At 34.5% G+C, this 14,282-nt stretch overlaps 1 protein-coding gene across 4 annotated transcripts in view; it reads right to left on the bottom strand.

Annotated features, from left to right (window-relative positions):
- Positions 1 to 14,282, bottom strand: part of LOC138326072 (sodium-dependent lysophosphatidylcholine symporter 1-like) — a 34,716-nt gene that overhangs the window by 8,309 nt on the left and 12,125 nt on the right. The window contains exons 5-11 of one of the 4 annotated variants that reach the window (XM_069272199.1): positions 13,953 to 14,043; positions 12,845 to 12,957; positions 12,180 to 12,263; positions 9,882 to 9,965; positions 9,225 to 9,337; positions 7,756 to 7,893; positions 3,477 to 3,685 (exon numbers count right to left, since the gene is read on the bottom strand). In XM_069272199.1, the coding sequence (XP_069128300.1) occupies positions 3,505 to 3,685; positions 7,756 to 7,893; positions 9,225 to 9,337; positions 9,882 to 9,965; positions 12,180 to 12,263; positions 12,845 to 12,957; positions 13,953 to 14,043 (804 nt within the window). In that variant the 3' untranslated portion in view covers positions 3,477 to 3,504. Of the gene's footprint in view, positions 1 to 3,476; positions 3,686 to 3,779; positions 4,012 to 5,681; positions 5,871 to 7,755; positions 7,894 to 9,224; positions 9,338 to 9,881; positions 9,966 to 12,179; positions 12,264 to 12,844; positions 12,958 to 13,952; positions 14,044 to 14,282 lie in introns of those variants that run through there. The other 3 variants (XM_069272198.1, XM_069272201.1, XM_069272200.1) reach the window with 3 other exon arrangements.

Raw genomic sequence — 14,282 nt, 5'->3', positions numbered from 1 at the left:
TCAGTACTTTCTGAGAAATAGCGGTAACAAACTTTAACTATCAAAATCCAAGATGGCTGCCTGGCGGCCATCTTGTTGACCGATCAGTCCCAAAATGCAATATGCACAACTAGGGTCCTAGGGGAACCTACATATGAAATTTGAGAAAGATCCCTTCAGTACTTTTAGAGAAATAGCGGTAACAAGAATTGTTAACGGACGGACGGACGGACGGAAGGACGGACGGACGGACGGAAGGACGGACGGACGACGGACCACGGACGAAAGGCGATTTGAATAGCCCACCATCTGATGATGGTGGGCTAAAAAGTTGGTAAAAAAAAACTTTGAACATTTTTCTTTTTGTCTATTGCGCCACCCCTCGGACCGCTGTACATCAGTCTATGACAAATTGGTTGAAATATACCTAATTATAGTTCAAACTATGGTTGATTGTATAAATAATACTCCAGATATGTTTTCTCCTAAAAACGACAGAAAAGTACCCATCAACTAAGGGACATGAAACTTGCAAAAGTTGTAAAGGGCTCTTCTATCTAAAAAAATATTTATACTACCATGATTCATATGATAAGTAAATTAAATATGAATTTTTAATTTCGTCCGAGCTGCAATAGATTTCGTCCTTAAAAATGAAATAGTGTGAGGCAAAACATGATAAAAACTATGAATTCATAACAAGACAATTCGACAAATTAAAAGAGATCCCAGAAGGATCTTGGCGCCTACAAAAGATTGATCTATGTCTGACAATTGACAGAGGATCTATATTTCAAACTTCAACAACTATCAAAATCCAACTTGGCGGCCTGTTAGCCATCTTGACCGATCGGTCCCAAAATGTAATATGCACGACTAGGGCTCAACATATGGAATTTGAGACAGATCCATTCAGCACTTTCTGAGAAACAGTGGTAACAAACTTTAACTATCAAAATTCAATCAATCATGGAATTTCATCGTTTAGAGGTTTATATAACATAAAAGGTATATGATAAGTTTTTCTTAAATAGAGGTCAATATATATGTCACAGTGACAAAGGTCAATATATATGTCACTGTGACTTTATTACGCAACACACCTAGAACCAATATACCAAATACGAAGTTGCAATGCCTTGTAGAAAGTCCAGAGACAAAATAGTGCACGGTATCACCTAGGACCTATATACCAAATACGAAGTTACAATGCCTTGTAGAAAGCCCAGAGACAAAAACGTGCACGGTATCACATAGGACCAATATACCAAATATGAAGTTGCGATGCCTTGTAGAAAGCCCAGAGACAAAATGTGCACGGTATCACCTAGAACCAATATACCGAATAAGAAGTTGCAATGCCTTGTAGAAAGCCCAGAGACAAAATAGTGAAGGTAAAACCTAGGACCAATATACCAAATATGAAGTAGTAATGCCTTGTAGAAAGCCCAGAGACAAAAGAGTGCACAGTATCACCAAGGACCAATATACCAAATATGAAGTTGTAATGACTTGTAGAAAGCCCAGAGACAAAATCGTGCACGGTATCACCTAGGACCAATACACCAATTACGAAGTTGTAATGCCTTGTAGAAAGCCCAGAGACAAAATCGTGCACGGTATCACCTAGGACCAATACACCAATTACGAAGTTGCAATGCCTTGTAGAAAGCCCAGAGACAAAATCGTGCACGGTATCACCTAGGACCAATATACCAAATATGAAGTTGCAATGCCTTGTAGAAAGCTCAGAGACAAAATAGTGAACTGTAAAACCTAGGACCAATATACCAAATATGAAGTAGTAATGCCTTGTAGAAAGCCCTGAGACAAAAGAGTGCACAGTATCACCTAGGACCTTTATACCAAATATGAAGTTGCAATGCGTTGTAGAGAGCTCAGAGACAAAAGAGTGCACAGTATCACCTAGGACCAATATACCAAATATGAAGTTGCAATGCCTTGTAGAAAGCCCAGAGACAAAATAGTGCACGGTATCACCCTAGGACCAATATACCAAATATGAAGTTGCAATGCCTTGTAGAAAGCCCAGAGACAAATTAGTGCACGGTATCACCTAGCACCATTTTACCAAATATGAAGGTGCAATGCCTTGTAGAAAGCCCAGAGACAAATTAGTGCACGGTATCACCTAGCACCAATTTACCAAATATGAAGGTGCAATGCCTTGTAGAAAGCCCAGAGACAAATTAGTGCACGGTATCACCTAGCACCAATTTACCAAATATGAAGGTGCAATGCCTTGTAGAAAGCCCAGAGACAAATTAGTGCACGGTATCACCTAGGACCAATATACCAAATATGAAGTTGTAATGCCTTGTAGAAAGCCCAGAGACAAAATAGTGCACGGTATCACCTAGGACCAATATACCAAATATAAAGTTGTAGCCTTGTAGAAAGCCCAGAGACAAAAAAGTGCACAGTATCACCTAGGACCTTTATACCAAATATGAAGTTGCAATGCCTTGTAGAAAGCCCAGAGACAAATAGTTCACGGTATCACCTAGGACCAATATACCAAATATGAAGTTGTAATGCCTTGTAGAAAGCCCAGAGCCAAAATAGTGCACGGTATCACCTAGGTGCAATATATCATATATGAAGTTGCAATTCCTTGTAGAAAGCCCAGAGACAAAATAGTTCACGGTATCACCTAGGACCAATATACCAGATATGAATTTGTAATGCCTTGTAGAAAGCCCAGAGACAAAATAGTGCACGGTATCATCTAGGACCTTTATACCAAATATGAAGTTGCAATGCGTTGTAGAAAGCCCAGAGACAAAATAGTGCACAGTATCACCTAGGACCTTTATACCAAATATGAAGTTGCAATGCGTTGTAGAGAGCTCAGAGACAAAATAGTGAACGGTAAAATCTAGGACCAATATAACAAATATGAAGTTGCAATGCCTTGTAGAGAGCCGAATGACAAGATAGTGCACGGCAAAAGGGGCGAGACATAAGCGTGACGTTTCTCTTTTACAGAAATATACTTTAAATCATTTTATTTTCGAACGATTAATTTTTGAGTAATATTGCGGGAGCTGCTTGGACATGAATTGAAATGTTTCAGGAACCTTATCATAAGTATGCACGATTGTCAGTAAACCTTCGGTCGAGAAGTTAACGTTAAATATTGTAAATAATGTGGTTTACAGTATAACATGCACATATAACTTTTAGTGTTTATGATATTTTGGGTGATTTGGGTCAAGGTCACTGCATTTTTTTATCAAGATCACAAAAAAATGGCAATTCATAAATCTACATAAATTTCATAGTTATTTCTATTTCACTTTATTACCGATTATTTTTACTAACTTCCGCCAAGTGTTGTACAACTAAAAATATATGTAAATAAAAACATGCATATTTACCAAAATTATACCAAAAAATGTTTTTAAACAGAAACAAAAAGGCAAAGCAAAAACATATATATATGTAATTTCATGCACGTGTGTAGTGGTAGTGACCTTGACCCTGCATTTGTCCAATCAAACGTTACTTCTTTTCCTCGATCAGGTTGCGGATCTGGTTGCGTCTTGCTTCGTCTATAGGATATATCCAGAGGAATATTAAGGCGACCAGACAGAATATAACTGGCCCGGGGACAATCAGTAGGCGTAGAGCTAGGCCTACAGACTCAGGCTGTCGACATTCACCTGTCTGGTAACCACCTAATCTGTAAATAAACCAAAAATATAAGTGGTAATGGGACAATCAGTAGACGGAGAGCTAGGCCTACAGACTCACTCAGGCTGTCGACATTCACCTGTCTGGTAACCACCTAATCTGTAAATAAACCAAAAATATAAGTGGTAATGGGACAATCAGTAGACGGAGAGCTAGGCCTACAGACTCACTCAGGCTGTCGACATTCACCTGTCTGGTAACCACCTAATCTGTAAATAAACCAAAAATATAAGTGGTCCTGGGACAATCAGTAGACATAGAGCTAGGCCTACAGACTCAGACTGTCGACATTCACCTGTCTGGTAACCACCTAATCTGTAAATAAACCAATAATATAACTTGCCCGGGGACAATCAGTAGGCGTAGAGCTAGGCCTACAGACTCACTCAGGCTGTCGACATTCACTTGTCTGGTAACCACCTAAACTGTAAATAAACCAAAAATATAACTGGCCCGGGGACAATCAGTAGACGTAGGGCTAGGCCTACAGACTCAGGCTGTCGACATTCTCCTGTCTGGTAACCACCTAATCTGTAAATAAACCAACAAGAGATCCCAGAGGGATCTTGGCGCCCACCAAAGAATGATCTATATCTGACAAAGGAAAGATGGATCTTTTTTCTACTTTTTAAACTTTTTCAAACATACTACATATAAAATTTGAGACAGATCGCTTCAGTACATTTTGAGAAATAGCGTACAAACTTCAACTATCAAAATCCCAGATGACTCATTGGCAGCAATTTTGTTGACCGATCGGTCCAAAATCACAATATGCACAACTAGGGCCCTAGGGAAACCTACATATGAATTTTGAGACAGATCCCTTCAGTACTTTCTGAGAAATAGCGATAACAAACTTTGAATGACAAAATCGGTCGGTCCCAAAATGCAATATGCACAACTAGGTCCCTAGGGGAACCTACATATGAAATTTGAGACAGATCCCTTCAGTACTATCTGAGAAATAGCCATAACAAACTTTAACTATCGAAATCCAAGATGGCGGCCTGGCGGCCATCTTGTTCACCGATTGGTCCAAAAATGCAATATACACAACAAGGGCCCTAGGGGAACCTACATATTAAATTTGAGAAAGATCCCTTCAGCACTTTTTGAGAAATGGGGATATCAAACCTTAACTATCAAAATCCAAGATGGCCGCCTGGCGGCCATCTTGTTTTTCCTATCAGACTCAAAATCTGTATGGCACAAATAGGGACCAAGGATAACCTCCATGTGAATTTTGAACAAAATTCCTTCAGTAGTTCTCAAGAAATATCGATAACAAACTTCAACTGCCAAAATCAAAAATGGCTGCCTGGCGGCCATCTTGTTTTTCCGATCAACCGCAAAATTTGTATGGCACAACTAGGGACCAAGGGTACCCTCCATGTGAAGTTTGAACAAAATCCCTTCAGTAGTTCTCAAAAATATCGATACGAACTTCAACTGCCAAAATCAAAGTGGCTGCTTGGCGGCCATCTTGTTTTTCCAATCAGCCTCAAAATCTGTATTGCACAACTAGGACCAAGGGTAACCTCCATGTGAAGTTTGAACAATATCCCTTCAGTAGTTCTCAAGAAATATCGATAACAAACTTCAACTGCCAAAATCAAAGATGGCTGCCTGGCGGCCATATTGTTTTTCCGATCAGCCTCAAAATCTGTATGGCACAACTAGGGACCAAGGGTAACCTCCAAGTGAAGTTTGAACAAAATCCCTTCAGTAGTTCTCAAGAAATATCGATAACAAACTTCAACTGCCAAAATCAAAGATGGCTGCCTGGCGGCCATCTTGTTTTTCCGATCAGCCTCAAAATCTGTATGGCACAACTAGGGACCAAGGGGACCCTCCATGTGAAGTTTGAACATAATCCCTGCAGCAGTTTTTAAGAAATAGTGATAATAAGCATTGTTTACGGACCACGGACGCAGGGCGATTTGAATAGCCCACCATCTGATGATGGTGGGCTAAACATATAACTGGCCCGGGGACAATCAGTAGACGGAGAGCTAGGCCTACAGACTCAGGCTGTCGACATTCACCTGTCTGGTAACCACTTAAACTGTAAATAAACCAAAAATATAACTGGCCCGGAGACAATCAGTAGACGTAGAGCTAGGCCTACAGACTCAGGCTGTCGACATTCACCTGCCTGGTAACCACCTAATCTGTAAATAAACCAAAAATATCCTAATCATATTCGTTGATACCCTGGACCTGGACAGTTGTCAGCCTTTCCAAGAAATATATTTCAATTGGATCATCAATCGCATCCCAATACAGATTAATTAATTTTGTACAGGTAACCCTATCTAACTTGCACAAAGTCAATTTAATTATTTTAAGATTAGTATAACAAATCAAGTATTTATTTAATGATATAGAGGCATAAATTTTTGTCTGTGTCAATTGCTTTAATTACTTATTATTTGTATAAGACAATTGTAGTTAAGATCACTACTCGATGAATATAATTGGGTGTTCTGGCAGTGAAAGGTTCCTCCTCAGCGATCTAGAAGTTTAGGTAAATCTGAGTCAAGGACAAATCTAAAATGAGACTTTAGCCCAAATATAATGAGTAATTGGAACTTCATATAAAGATAAAATGGTATATCAAGTTTTAATAGTTTTACCCTTTACCCCAATGGTTGACGTCATGATCTTTTAAAAAACACAGTTTTCCTTTGTGTCATGAAACCAGGCGTGTTCGTTGGTCATAAGTAGCTTCAATAACAAAAGTGTTGCTATAATGTAATCAGTTGTTTTATATGGTGTTTGTACGATTTGACATAACATTTTGTGAGTATTTATTTATTTATTTGTTCGGGTTTTTTTTTTTTTTTTTGCAAATGTTCAATGTGAATTAAACATAGACATTGATACAAAGTGAATACAGAGTATTATCTAACTAATATAAACATAGACATTGATACAAAGTGAATACAGAGTATTATCTAACTAATATAAACATAGACATTGATACAAAGTGAATACAGAGTATTATCTAACTAATATAAACATAGACATTGATACAAAGTGAATACAGAGTATTATCTAACTAATATAAACATAGACCATTGATACAAAGTGAATACAGAGTATTATCTAACTAATATAAACATAGACATTGATACAAAGTGAATACAGAGTATTATCTAACTAATATAAACATAGACATTGATACAAAGTGAATACAGAGTATTATCTAACTAATATAAACATAGACATTGATACAAAGTGAATACAGAGTATTATCTAACTAATATAAACATAGACATTGATACAAAGTGAATACAGAGTATTATCTAACTAATATAAACATAGACATTGATACAAAGTGAATACAGAGTATTATCTAACTAATATAAACATAGACATTGATACAAAGTGAATACAGAGTATTATCTAACTAATATAAACATAGACATTGATACAAAGTGAATACAGAGTATTACTAACTAAAAAACATAGACATGATACAAAGTGAATACAAGTATTATCTAACTAATATAAACATAGACATTGATACAAAGTGAATACAGAGTATTATCTAACTAATATAAACATAGACATTGATACAAAGTGAATACAGAGTATATCTAACTAATATAAACATAGACATTGATACAAAGTGAATACAGAGTATTATCTAACTAATATAAACATAGACATTGATACAAATATACAGAGTATATACAAAGTGAATACAGAGTATTATCTAACTAATATAAACATAGACATTGATACAAAGTGAATACAGAGTATTATCTAACTAATATAAACATAGACATTGATACAAAGTGATACAGAGTATTATCTAACTAATATAAACATAGACATTGATACAAAGTGAATACAGAGTATTATCTAACTAATATAAACATAGACATTGATACAAAGTGAATACAGAGTATTATCTAACTAACTAATATAAACATAGACATTGATACAAAGTGAATACAGAGTATTATCTAACTAATATAAACATAGACATTGATACAAAGTGAATACAGAGTATTATCTAACTAATATAAACATATAACGTATACTCACTCTAAAACAATTTGAGAAATTCCTAGCGCCAACCCGGCTGCTAACTTATTGAAAAACACATAAAATGAATAAAATATTGCATCCTTCCTTTGCCCCGTTTCCAACATAAACTCATCTAGGACATCAGGAAGCATAGACCTAAAACATGAGAATAGAATAATAGAGACGCCGTATAGAAAAATACATAATGCATATATACGTATGTAAGTTTCGATTTTGTATCTTAGCAATTAAAAGTTCATTCAACTATAATTTCTTTAATGATTATTTCTGTACACCTTCCCATTTTTAAATAATTTTATCGCAAAACTGATTTTCACCAATAATAGCAACATGAAAATTAGCGACCAAAAAAATATTGTACAAAAACATATAAAGAATAGGCAAATATTACATTTGTATATAAACAGCACGAGCAATGTTAATCAATCTTTTACTTAAGGATGTATTCTTCTGAGGTTTCAGTCCCGTTGAAGTCTCGTTTCGACAAAGATCAAAGAAGTTATGAGATTTTCAAATATACTTTATCAATATCTGTAGCAAGTTGCCAGATGCAAATTTTGTCAAAAAATCACATTTCTATTTTCAGTAGTTTTTTATACAGGGATTTTAAGGAACTGCACATTTGACGGCCATTTTGAAATTGTGTCTTTTTCCTCTATGAGTAGAGCCATAGTTTAACCATTTTTTACTGAAATTGTTTTTACTTAAATCATCACTGCACCAGCATTTTTAGCTGTATCGAGCTAATTTTTGCTGTTAATCTTTACTAGGTTCGTGGTTATTACAATATTGACCATTATTGCGTGAAGTGATACGCTTTTGTCAATTTATTTTTACATTTAATGGTAATTTGATCACTTTTATTTTTTACTATAAAATGCTGAAAAATAACACATATTCAAATGGGGCAAAAAGTAAGCACACTGACCCCACATTTTTCTGCCTAATTTAGAAAGACAAACCCATTCCCTATTGATATGCAAAATATTAACAAAAGTTTAATACCACAACTGTTTCTATAAAGGGTTAAATTTGGCAAAAATGGCTGGAAATGATGTATTTTGCAGCTCAAAATTAAGGGGTAGGGGTAGCATATGTTATTCTGAGAAAAAAATATGAGTCTTATTAATCAAAACTTGTACATTTTTAAAGAAGACTACAGGAAAATAAATTCTTCAAACTTCCACACATATCAAACATCTCATTAGGAAATTATGCCTTTAAACTCTTGTGTATATGGTCAAGATTTTGTCAACTTGGTATCTTTGAGTGACAATAGTTCAAAAACAAGCACACCGACATATGTTTTTTCTTCCGTTTTCTTGTATGGTATGAACTCCGATTTCCAAAAATCTATATGAGAAAAAAAGTTTAATACAAGAAAATTTTGACTTCTCAGACGTGTACATCCCAAAATTGTATATTTATATCTAGTTATTGTATCAATTTTGGAAACAAGAACGCACCATGGTAATAACAATGAGACAGCGACACTGAAGCCGGCGAGTACCAGTATGGCGAAATAGACGTAAACATTGTCTGTGATGTATAGCTGGGACAACAGAGTCGGGATAAATAGCTGCAATAACCAGAATCACATAAATATATCAAAATAATTCCATTTCCATTGGTTAATTAAAATTTTTAGTTTGATTAACTGAAACAACAGGTAGTAGTTGCTATGAGAATAAAGCCATGCGATACAGAAGGTTACACACGAATTAGATTAAATTACAAGGAAACACTTCGCATATTCGTTTATACATAAAGTACAATAAATACAACGACAATAACATCTGTTTCAAAAAAATTGGTAAAATTATAAAAAATGAAAAGAAATAAAAGAAAAATATTAAGTATCAAATTAAACGACTAAGGTACTTTGATAATTGAAGTAATTCTAACTGTAAATAACTAAACAGATGGAGTTGTATCAATAACTCTTTTTTAAATACGTCGACATTTAAAATATATTTCCATCGATATAACGATTTACCGACGGTAGGTTTCTTAATTGCAAAAAATATGCCAGATGATATAGGTTAACGAAGAATATAGTATAATATATGATATAATTATATAAATATACATGATATATTAAAACATGATTTAATTCTACTCACGATTATACCAGCTGCATATGTTGATTTCTTACCGAATCTTAATAATACTTTCTGCCATATAGGAATTGATAATATAGACGTTGCCTGTCAAAAGAAAACCCCAAAGAACACCATATTAACAAATACGTTATTTTCTGTATATTTAGATTGTTAGGTTATTCAATATTTGTCAATAATGTAATTTGAAGAAAGCCTTCTGGTAAGAGTGGTGCTCAAAGGGAGGTAATAACTGCGAGAAATCGTTTGATTATGATCTTGTTATACCAACAAAAATAACACAATCACAATACTTTGTTTTAGAAACCAAACCGTTTTGATTTAATAATTTTAGATTTGTTGATAAATTTTCTATCTATGATAACATAATGGACGATACTTAATTAATATTTATTCTATTCAATTTTTATTTAATGTTTCGTTTACATATAATGATATTTACATCGTATTACAAATGGAATATACAAAAGAAGATGCGTATTGAACAACTTAACATGAATAGCAAATTTCTGTCTTTAACGACGGAAATACCAATAAGAAAGCTGGGCCCAGTTTCATGAACATTCCTTAACTTTAAGGAATCCCTTAACTTACAAGAGGCCAATGGGCCTTAACGGTCACCTGAAAATTTAAGCCCACACTGGGATCCACCCCTCAGCCTTTGGGGATGAGACAGTGTCAAAATGACATAATAACAAAATGTCCTCTTGTGGTTATAATGTGAATCAAACGTTTGAACAATTTCCAGTAGAAAATAAACAAAATATACCCAAGAAGTATTCAATATAAACTATAGTAAACTTACCCTCCTCCCCAGGGGCAAACAAAGAGGCCAAGGGAAATAAATTTCACCATTCTGATAAAGCACCACAATATCTTTAGAACACAAGGTCCAATAATAGCATTATTACAAAGGACATGAACTCTATAATATAGTTACCGTCGAAAAATTGCCTTTTTCAAACTCATTCTAGATCGTGTTGATATTAGGCTACATACAGAGTTTCATCAAAATCAGTTCACATTTACCAAAGTTATCTTGTTCACAAGCACAAAGATAAAATTAGAACAAAGGGCAATAACTTGTACGTTACTGTCGAATAGTTCCCATTTTTGAATTCGTACGAAATTGTTGATATAAGGCTAGTACATACAAAGTTTCATCAACCTCGGTTAACATTTACTCAAGTCATCATGTTCACAAAGTAAAGTTAACGCACGATGGACAATAGGCTATTGCAGTAGGTCACTATGACGTATGGTCAGGTGACCTAAAATAGTAACATTGACCTTGACCTTGACCTGGCAATCCTGAAACTGTATCTTGTCGAAAATATTATGGTCCTTTAAATTTGTGTGAAGTTTGATCAAAATCACTCAAGGAATGAAGCCGCTAGAGCACTGAAAATGATTTTCTAAAAATAGTAACGGTGACCTTGACCTTGACCCTGCAACCTTGAAACTCAAACTTTTTCAGTCCTTTGTATTTGTGTGCAGTTTGATCAAAATCACTCAAGGAATGAAGCCGCTAGAGTGCTGACAAAGAAATTATCTAAAGATAGTAACAGTGACCTTGACCTTAGTATGGCAATCTTCACACTCAAACTTGTCCGAGATATTATGATCCTTTGTTTATGTGTGAAGTGTGATCAAAATCACTCAAGGAATGAAGCCGCTAGAGTGCTGATAGGGATTTTCTAAAAATAGTAGCAGCGACCTTGAACTTGACCCAGGAACCCTGAAACTCGAACTCGTCCGAGATCTTGTTAATATTAAGCTACATACAAAGTTTCATCAATCTCGGTTCACATTTACTCAAGTTAATCGTGTTCACAACAAAAAGTTAACGCACGACGGACGACGGACGACGCACGACTGACGACGACGGACAAAAGGCTATCGCAATAGGTCACCGTGACCTATGGTCAGGTGACCTAAAAATTCACCATAGGAAAGCATTACAGATTTTAAGGAGGATCCTTAAGTTAAGTTTTTTTCCTTAACTTCTGTAATGCTTTCTAATGGGGAAATTTAAGTTAAGGAATTCCTTAAAGTTAAGGAATATTCATGAAACTGGGCCCAGGTCCCCTATAATATGTTATATAATACCAGGTAAGCAGGTCTATCAGATTATATATATCTATGTGCAATAATTATAAAATTACAAAATGCAGAAGAGACATGATTCATCAGAAATTAACAGTTTATCACGGAGGAAGATTGCAATTGTCTAATTTTCGTCATAAAAGCGATATCACTAAAATAAATGAGATAATGTTTATTGAAATGTGTGGTACTTACTAAAAGAATAACCATAAACGTAGAGAAATATTCGCTTAGGTGAATGGCATGGGTTGTAAATAGTGCTAGATTTCCCTGGACAACCTGAATAACATAAACAGTTTGTCAAAACAAATTCATTTATATTTCATTCATATCGATATTGTGACGTATAGCTAGTTATTTACGCACATACGATTGTTTCGCAGTTTCGCGTGATATCGTCGCAGTCGCAAAAATAAAAATGCGAATATTAAGTAATTATTATCATCTACATTAATATAGACAGATCGTGCTATTATATACATTAATATAGACAGATCGTGCTATTATAATTCGTTTTAAAGTAAATATACTCTTATATAACCGACTAAGCAAAACTAGTTAAAATAATTTCCTAATAGTATACTACTATGTTTCTGCAATTAGAAGTATTGAATCGCCAGAAAAAAATAATTGAATGCATTTCATGCTTTATATATATAACCACTTGTTCTAAATGGCCGAGTTTTGCATTTGATTTATGGAAATACTTCAAAAGAACATAACTGACTTATGACGAAATGTTCGTAGTGAGGACGCCACAAAAGACAACTTAATTACAATTACCATCGCTTCTTTCGTACTCAATGTTACATAAAATATATCAATATCTCATTGGGCATTACATACTGAGGGGTACTTACGGCTATAGCAAGAGAAATGAAGAGAAAGGCAAAAGAGAGACGGACATAAGATTTACTGCCGAGTACCAGCTTCAGCCCGGAACAAAAACTTTCACTATCATCTGTTACAATACCTATGAATATAAAAAATGTATTAAAAAATATATACTTTTGATGTTAATACATAAATATTTATACTTTTTTTATAAGAATGTACAATTTTAATTTCTAAACTCATAATAATAAGATACAAATACAAAAATACATATTTTCAAATCCGAAACTAATGAAGCAAAAAATAAAAATCTTTCAAATCCGGAAAATATGAAGCAAAAATCTGAAGCAAAAATCTGTTATCAAAATCTAAAAAGTGTCAATGAAATGGGAAAAATCACGGAAAGTAACTCCCATTATCAACACGAAACACTTGTTCGGTATTAACCACAGTGTCTGTTATCATATCCAATGGATATGTCTGTTATCATATCCAATGGATGTGTCTGTTATCATATCCAATGGATGTGTCTGTTATCATATCCAATGGATGTGACTGTTATCATATCCAATGGATGTGTCTGTTATCATATCCAATGGATGTGTCTGTTATCATATCCAATGGATGTGTCTGTTATCATATCCAATGGATGTGACTGTTATCATATCCGATGGATGTGTCTGTTATCATATCCAAAGGGTGTGTCTGTTATTATATCCAATGGATGTGTCTGTTATCATATCCAATGGATGTGTCGGTTATCATATACAATGGATGTGTCTGTTATCATGTCCAATGGATATGTCTGTAATAATATCCAATGCAAGTATGAAGTTTTACTAGAAAACATCCATGAAAGTGAAAATCAAACCTTAAATGCAGATGTATGTAAAAATAGACTTTTGGATACAATAATTATAAGTTGAAAGAAATAAAACCTATGGTTTAAAGACTGACAAGATTAGCGTTTAACTATTGGCATTAGCAAATGGGCGTAAAGAGTGACAACTCTTGGTCGAAATTGATTTTCATTTGGTCCTTATGTAGCAGCGCTACAAAGAAATCTACACAGAAAATCCATATTGAAGCAAAAATGTAAAAGTATCTATAATTTTATAGTGGACAAAATCTAACCTTGGTTTTCTTTGGTTCCAAAAAACACTGTTATTGAACAAAACAGGTAAATCCCGATCATTACTACAGACCCGTATATGTAAGACATCTCCTGAAGAAATAGAGAATACTTCATAAGGTTATAAATCAAGAACATTCTGGAATGTTTAGGACGACAATTCCGATTGTAATCACATATTCATATACAATGTATGTACATGCATAACATCTTCTGTGATCATATAGAACATTCCATATGGTTAAAGGAAAATTTTGTACTGTTAAGGACGAGAAGTGATGTATTGTAAATATCACAATTAGAGTAAGTTATCACACAGAGTAAGTGCTCGA

Source organism: Argopecten irradians, chromosome 6 (assembly GCF_041381155.1).
Source record: "Argopecten irradians isolate NY chromosome 6, Ai_NY, whole genome shotgun sequence".
In the NCBI taxonomy this organism is placed as follows: Eukaryota; Metazoa; Mollusca; class Bivalvia; order Pectinida; family Pectinidae; genus Argopecten; species Argopecten irradians.
The sequence above is the reverse complement of the archived record's forward strand: the minus strand, read 5'-3'. Positions and strand labels throughout refer to the sequence as shown.